Below are 7700 nucleotides of genomic sequence, written 5' to 3'. Positions count from 1 at the left end.
TCAACCCATTTGGGAACCAACCACGGTTTCACTATGTGTCACATGAGTTCAGTGTGTTTAATAGATACACTCCCTGCTCGTCGTCGTCAACACTTCAACAACTCACGATGAAAAAGGACAAACTGACTACTGTACACATACAGGAGAGGAGACTGGTAATACCTGTATCTTCAAACTGCCGTTGACTCATTTAATCTGCTGCTTTATATGTGATTGAAAGAGAAAGTAGCCTGAGAATTATCAAAATAGGCTGAGATACTGCAAGAGGAAATGGCTTCTTTGGCTTTCCCAGAAGACGATGTATCGTGTCCGGTGTGCTGCGATATATTCACAGATCCAGTTCTTCTCTCCTGTAGTCACAGCTTCTGTAAAGCCTGCCTGCGGGAATTCTGGAAGGGGAGAGCAGTCAAGGACTGTCCAACTTGTAGAGAATACTCAACAGGGGAGCCACCTTGTAATCGTGCCCTGAAGAACCTTTGTGAGGCCTTAAAAAATAAGAAGATCCAAAGACCTTCAGCAGGATCTGAGGTTCTCTGCAGTCTGCACGGTGAGAAACTTAAACTCTTCTGTCAGGATGACCATGAGCCAATGTGTTTGGTGTGTCAAATGTCTCTACAACATAAAAAACATATGTGTTGTCCCATCAAAGAAGCTGCCTGCCATTACAAGGAAGAGATTCAGAAAGCACTAGAAAATGCAAAGGCGAGGCTGAAGATCCTTAAAGAGGTTAATGAACATTTTGACCAAACAGAAAAACAGATCGAGGATCAGGCCCAGAACACAGAGAAAAAGATGCAGGATCAGTTTGAGACGATTCACCAGTTTCTAAAAGGGGAAGAGGAGGCCAGGATTGTGGTATTGAGGGAAGAAGAGAAGCAGAAAAATCAGATGATCAAGGCGAAGATTGATGAAGTGAGAAAAGAGATATCAACCCTTTCAGACACAGTCAGAGTCATAGAGGAAAAAATGAAAGCTGAAGACATCTCATTCCTGCAGAACTATAAGACCACAGTAGAAAGAGTTCAGTGCACAATGGGCTCTTTCCCACAGCTGGTCTCAGGAGCACTGATCGATGTAGCGAAACACCTGGGAAATCTGACCTTCAATGTCTGGAACAAGATGAAGGATATTGTCTTCTACACCCCTGTGATTCTGGACCCCAATACTGCAAATCCAGGACTTGTCCTCTCTGATGATCTGACCAGTGTGAGGTGTGGAGAGAGGCAGCAGCTTCCTGACAATCCAGAGAGGTTTGATAAATTGGCTCATGTCTTGGGTTCCGAGGGCTTTAATTCAGGAACTCACAGCTGGGACATTGAGGTTGGAGATGCCAGATATTGGGAGCTAGGTGTGATGTCAGAGTCTGTTCAAAAGAAAGGAACCATAGAGGATGGATACTGGATGATCTGGTGTCTAGATGGTGATTATAAGGCTGAAGTTCCACCACAACCAGCCATTGATCTCACAGTGATCCAGAAACCCCAGAGGATCAGAGTACAGTTGGACTGGGAATGGGGACAGCTGTCATTCACTGACTGTGATGGCGACAAACATTTACACACCTTCAGATACAAGTTCACTGAGAGACTCTTTCCTGTTTTTAGCAGTACCTGTCCTCATTACCCTGTGAGGATCTTACCAGTGAAGGTAAAGTAGTAATAATAGTAGTAATACTGTAGTAGTAGTAGTAAAGGTGATGTACCTAACTGTAATTAGACTTAATCTAAACCTTGTCGACCTTATTTTTGGCAAGAGAAAGGGACATGCCAGAGCTGAATTCAAAACTGTCTGGACGCTGGAGTAAGAGAAGGTAGAAAGTAGAGTATATTCTGTGGCAATCCAGCCAGAGATATCATGTGTGTGTGGCAGCAAAGGGACAGAACTACAGACCGACATCATGCCATCCTTTCCGGTCCCGCTGCAAGCTAAAACATGCTTAGACTTTCTTTCACTGTTTTCTTCGCTTGCTGTAATGAAAATTTCCATCTTTACGCCTTACCACAAAAACAGTTACACAAAATATCATACTGTTTTGTGGGTCAACTGGATTAATACAGACTTTACAGATGATGTAATCATTGCATTTTGGCTGGATTCTTTGCTGTAAATGTTTTGTTGTGAGGCATGAAGCATCATTGGTTCCCTGTTCTGAGGGTTGGATGAGTTGGGCACGAGTGTGAATACTGTCAAGAGGAAAGGGGAGTTTGAACACTGGATGCTGTGGTGTCACAAGGGTAATCGTATCCACTATGTTGCCCCCAGAGAATCAAACGATGCACTCCCTCAGCGAGCTCCTCGGAAGGAGCACAGTGAGAGCGTCATCCTCTGCCCCTTATCCCCACCCCCCTTTATTCTATAAATATATCTAGAATGTATTTTAGTGTTGTTGATATGTAATGTATTATGTCTTAATTAATGAGTACAAAGGACCACAATGGAAACAAGCGCCCCCCCGGGGCTTTTTGTATTATCGTTTTTGCATAGCTTTTGTGACTGTACTGCTGTGCAGTTTCCCAAACTTGCCAATAAAGTATTCAATTAATCAAAAGGGTAAATACTTGGCTGGGGTCCCACCAGAAGATCCCACTATTACATCACAGTGCCGAAGAAAAAACAGAGGATCGGAGACAAGTACAGAGGAGGGAGAGCTGTCTTTCCCTGACTCTGATGAAAACAAACATCTTTACACATTGAGACAGGCCCACTCCTTTTATAAGCGGCATAGCAGCACATTTCACCATTAATTTCTGTGCAACAGTTCATAATGTAGACTTTAAGTGGACTATTGGCAGAATTTCACATTCATAAATTAATATCAGGTTACATTATATATATATATATATATATATATATATATATATATATATACATACACACACACACACACACACACACACACACACACACACACACACACACACACACACACACACACACATATATATACACACACGCGCGCACGCGCGTGTGTGTGTGTGTGTGTGTGTGTGTGTGTGTGTGTGTGTGTGTGTGTGTGTGTGTGTGTGTGTGTGTGTGTGTGTGTGTGTGTGTGTGTGTGTGTGTGTGTGTGTGTGTGTGTGTGTGTGTGTGTGTGTGTGTGTGTGTGTGTGTGTGTGTGTGTGTGTGTGTGTCTATATTCCAGAAGTGATTAAAGATGGAATTCATACTGTAAATTAGTTTCAGTTGAGTTTTTGATCTTGGGTCACTATTAAAGCAAGTGTTGATGTTTTGACTATTTGTTGTAAAGCAGCATCAATATTACATCTTAGTTATTCATACATTATATATTTGTCTTTAAATCTGTGAAGCAGTCATATTTAGCAGATTTTCAGTCTGTCTTATATACTTAGTCGCAAATTCATTGCATGTATTAGAACGTTTTATCATCAGTCTTACTATTCTTAGAGGATATCACTTAAACATAAAATGTATTATCAGTCATAACATTGGTTAAGTGTGTGTGTGTGTGTGTGTGTGTGTGTGTGTGTGTGTGTGTGTGTGTGTGTGTGTGTGTGTGTGTGTGTGTGTGTGTGTGTGTGTGTGTGTGTGTGTGTGTGTGTGTGTGTGTGTGTGTGTGTGTGTGTCTGTGTCTGTGTCTGTGTGTCTGTGTGGTATAGTTATAGTAGGCTACTTTAGAATTATTGTAATTACTTAAATATATCAGTAATATATCAGTAAGTTATAATCAATGGATTTCCAAACTATAGTGCAATGAATTGGGGAATTTTAGTAAAGAATGTATCGGTATCAAACAAATTCAAACAGACTATTTTACAGTGGATATCAGAATATTCAGAGCACAATCATTGGAACATCAACAAAATGCATTAAACGGGGTACTGTTGCTTTAAAAACGTCCGAGGCGTGGTCATATGGCCTTACGGATATGACGCATGCAATTCCAATTCTTTTGCTAAGAAAAAGATAACTTCGCTTTTAATGTCTTACATTAAATTAGTGTACCAAAAGAGTAGAACGAATAATTGTTCAAAAGCATATACGGTAAGAAATATTAAAGAAGAACCCTACTCCAGTCCGTGAAGATCTCTTCAAATGCTCTGCAAGGATTCTTATTAAGTCACAGACCGGATGTTACGTATTCATTGGGCGACGATACTCACAGCCACTGTTTCCTGCTCGCGCCTCTTGGAAATTTTGGACGTAAACAAAACTCCGTTGAATTCATTTTGTGCGCTTTTTCACGACTATGTGAAAGTGAACGTTTTCAATTTGAGAGAAAATGGCTTCGGTGTCGACCCTCCCGAAAGAGGATTTAACGTGTCCTGTGTGCTACAACATCTTTAAGGATCCAGTCCTCCTCGCCTGCAGCCACAGCTTCTGTGAGATCTGTTTGCAGCGATGCTGGAGGTCGCGGCAGGTAGAGAGAAAATGTCCCGTGTGTCGGAGTATCTCCGCAACAAGTGTTCCTCCTTGTAACTTGGCTCTAAAGAACCTTTGCCAGGCCTTCTTGGAGGAGGAAGAGCGGAGAGCAAGGCCTGGGTTTCTCTGCCGTCAGCACGGCGAGAAACGCAAACTCTACTGCCTGGAAGACCAAGAGCCAATGTGTGTGGTGTGTCAGAGCTCCAAAAGACATAGAAGTCATGAGTGTTGTCCAGTCGATGAAGTTGCCCAGGATTACAAGGAGGAACTTAGGAAAGCGCTTACACCATTGAAGCAGAAATTGGATGTCTTTATTGAGATAAGAGATAAGTGCAGTAAAACAGAAACCTACATGAAGGTGCAGGCACAGCTCGTAGAGACACGGATTAGGGAGGAATTTAAGAGGTTTTACGAGTTGCTACAAGAAGAAGAGGAGACCAGGATTGATGCAGTTCAAGAGGAAGAGGAGCAGAAGAGTCAGTTAATTAAAGATCATATTGATGGACTGAGTAAAGAAATAACAACCCTCAAAGACAAAATCACAGCCATAGAGGAGGAGCTGAAAGCTGAAGACATCTTTTTTCTGGACAACTACAAGACCACAGTAGAAAGGGCCCAGTGCACGCTGCAGGATCCAAAGCTGGTCTCAGAATCACTGATTGATGTGTCCAAACACCTCGGAAACCTTGCCTTCAACATTTGGGAAAAGATGAAGGAGTTGGTCTCCTACAGTCCTGTGATTCTGGACCCCAATACTGCCACTGGCCCATCTCAATTGATTCTGTCCAAGGATCTGACCAGTGTGAGATACGGTCCAGGTGAGAGGGTCCGCCGGCTTCCTGACAATCCAGAGAGGATCAACTGCAGACACGGTATCCTGGGTTCCGAGGGCTTTGACTCAGGGACTCATAGCTGGGACATAGAGGTAGGACTTGAGGACTGGGATATTGGTGTGATGGCAAAACATGTCCAGAGGGAATCAAGGCAAGAACAAGGTTGGTTGATGTTGTGTCGAGATGGTAAATACGAGGCTGGAGTCCTGTACGGAGAACACACTAATGTTAAAGTCAGCCACAAACCCCAGGCCATCAAAATACAGCTGGACTGGGGCAGAGGGGAGCTGTCTTTCTCTGATTGTGATACAAAAGAACATCTACACACATTCAGCCACCGGTTCAACGAGAGGCTCTTTCCTTTCCTTATGAGTTACTGTAAGTTCCACACAGTCAGAGTGATGCCTGTTGATGTGTCTGTAAAGGTAGAAAAGCTGTTTGGAGCTGATGCCACCACTGTCTAAAACAGGTCAAGTAGGAGCTGTTGACAAAATGGCTCCCAGAGAAACAGATTGGAGCTGGATCATTACAAAACTGATAAGAATTAAGCTTTCTAGAACAACACAAGTAAACATAATCTCTGAAGGGAATGTTTCTGTTACTGCCTTATCTATTTAATGTTGTAGAACTGAACCAAACCCCTATTTCATTTTAATAATACATGTCATATGAATATAATGCAATGATGCATATAATGCAATATTGTGTTGTACCGTTATATTGTATGTATAATTTGAATGTTGGGATTGTGGAAAAATTGCCTTGTTTAATTATTTCTCCCAAATTCTGTTCTATTAAAGGGGGGAAAATACAGTTATACGTTCTAGAACACCACAACAATCTCATATGGAAATGTTTAGTTTTTCTGCTATTTAATTTCACAGAACTAAACCAAACCCAATTTAATACTAAAATAATACAGGCCATTTCATTCGATAAATGAAAGTATTTGTAACACTGATCTACTGTTACTTTATACAATTTGAATGTTGGGGTCTTGAAGAGTCTTTGTTTTATTATTTCTCCCTAATTATGCTTAAAGTAACTTGGTGATTTGTGAGAGGAGAATAGAAATACAGTAATACCATTTTGTAATTTTCTTTGCCATATGTATACTTTCAACCAACTATTCAAACCAATATGCCGACAGTTTTCTAATAGTTCATTTAGGCATTCATTGTTTTAGAATGTGTTGAATGTCATTCTTGTACATTACTGACTTGACAGTCGGTAATGACCGAAGAACTGGGACTTGAAATTGTAATTGTTGACAGCTTTGAAAATGAGGGGTAACAAGTATATCCAGAATTTGAATAAAGATGGAATTCATACTGTAAATTACAGTTTCAGATGAGTTTTTGATCTCGGATTATTAATAGAGCAAGTGTGGATGTTATGACTATTTTGTTGTTGTTGTATAGCAGCATCAATATAATATTACATCTTTGTTATTTATTTATTCATACATTTATATATTTGTCTTTAATCTGTGAAGCAGTAATATTTAGCTGAGTTCCAGGTTGTCAAACTTAGTCACAAATGCATTGCATGTATTAGAAAGTTTTATCAACAGCCTTACTATTCTTAGAGGAAATCACTTGAATATAAAATGTATTATCAGTCATAACATTGGTTAAGTGTGTGTGTGGGGGGGGGGTATAGTTATAGTTAGCCCCAGAATGGCTGTGATATATTACATACATTTCATGTATTCCAAATGCACAGCCATAGATCAGTCCTATCCCCGCCTGGTTAGAAGACTGGGCGGCCTTTATATGTGTTGCGCTGCGTGTGCTCGAACCAATAATGAATTCCTAAGACTTGGAGTCAGATATTGTCCTCTAGTTTCATATCCATTTGAAAGTTCTGGCAGAAAATGTGTATTTAGTAAATTATGTCCACTTTTCCACGAGCTGCACACGGACGACTTTCTCTCCGGGCGAGGGGCCGGACCCTAAATGACTGCTGGACTGAACATATGAAAACTTCCTTTGGGAACAGTCTAGGTTTGGGAAGCACAAACGTATGGGACACAATTGACAGGTGCGTTGCGATTTGTGTGGGGTAATTAATCTCACTACCTGTGTGCCCCATACATTTGTGCTTCCTAAAGGAAGTTTTGATATGTTCTGTCCTGCACTCATTTCTGGTCCCTCACCCGTAGAGAATGTCGTCCCGACTCGTCCGTGTGCGGAAAATATCTCCACTGGAAAAGTAGAGATATTTTACTAAACACACGTTTTCTGCCAGAACTTTCAAATGGATATGAAACTAGAGGACAATATCTGACTCCAAGTCTTAGGAATTAATTATTGGTTGAGTACATAAGTAGCAAGAGACGTAGAAAGGCCACCCAGATCAGTCTGCTAACCGGGCGGGGATAGGACCGATCTATGGCTGTGTATTTGGAATACATTAAATGTATGTAATAATATCACAGCCATTCTAGGGCTAAGTTATAGTAGGCTACTTAAAATAGTTGTAATA

General features: G+C 41.1%; 1 protein-coding gene across 1 annotated transcript; it reads left to right on the top strand.

Moving 5' to 3' along the window:
* The first annotated feature begins 96 nt into the window (after window positions 1–96).
* On the top strand, window positions 97–6789 carry LOC311046883 (uncharacterized protein). Its single transcript, XM_084059457.1, has 3 exons — window positions 97–1655; window positions 2176–2309; window positions 4236–6789. The coding sequence occupies exons 1-3, from the start codon at window positions 271–273 to the stop codon at window positions 5675–5677; spliced, it is 2961 nt and encodes a 986-aa protein (XP_083915583.1). The 5' UTR covers window positions 97–270; the 3' UTR covers window positions 5678–6789.
* Window positions 6790–7700: the final 911 nt, after the last annotated feature.

The sequence above is a fragment of the Gymnoscopelus microlampas genome (genome assembly GCF_963454915.1).
Source record: "Gymnoscopelus microlampas genome assembly, chromosome: 6".
Taxonomy (NCBI): Eukaryota; Metazoa; Chordata; class Actinopteri; order Myctophiformes; family Myctophidae; genus Gymnoscopelus; species Gymnoscopelus microlampas.
The sequence above is the reverse complement of the archived record's forward strand: the minus strand, read 5'-3'. Positions and strand labels throughout refer to the sequence as shown.

Bases quoted from the DNA above. Each gene is read 5' to 3' on its own strand.
- LOC311046883 (XM_084059457.1), top strand. From the start codon at position 271: ATGGCTTCTTTGGCTTTCCCAGAAGACGATGTATCGTGTCCGGTGTGC. The intron at 1,656-2,175 runs GTAATAATAGTA...GTTGGGCACGAG, and splicing joins TTACCAGTGAAGGTAAAGTA to TGTGAATACTGTCAAGAGGA. The intron at 2,310-4,235 runs GTGAGAGCGTCA...TTTCAATTTGAG, and splicing joins AGCTCCTCGGAAGGAGCACA to AGAAAATGGCTTCGGTGTCG.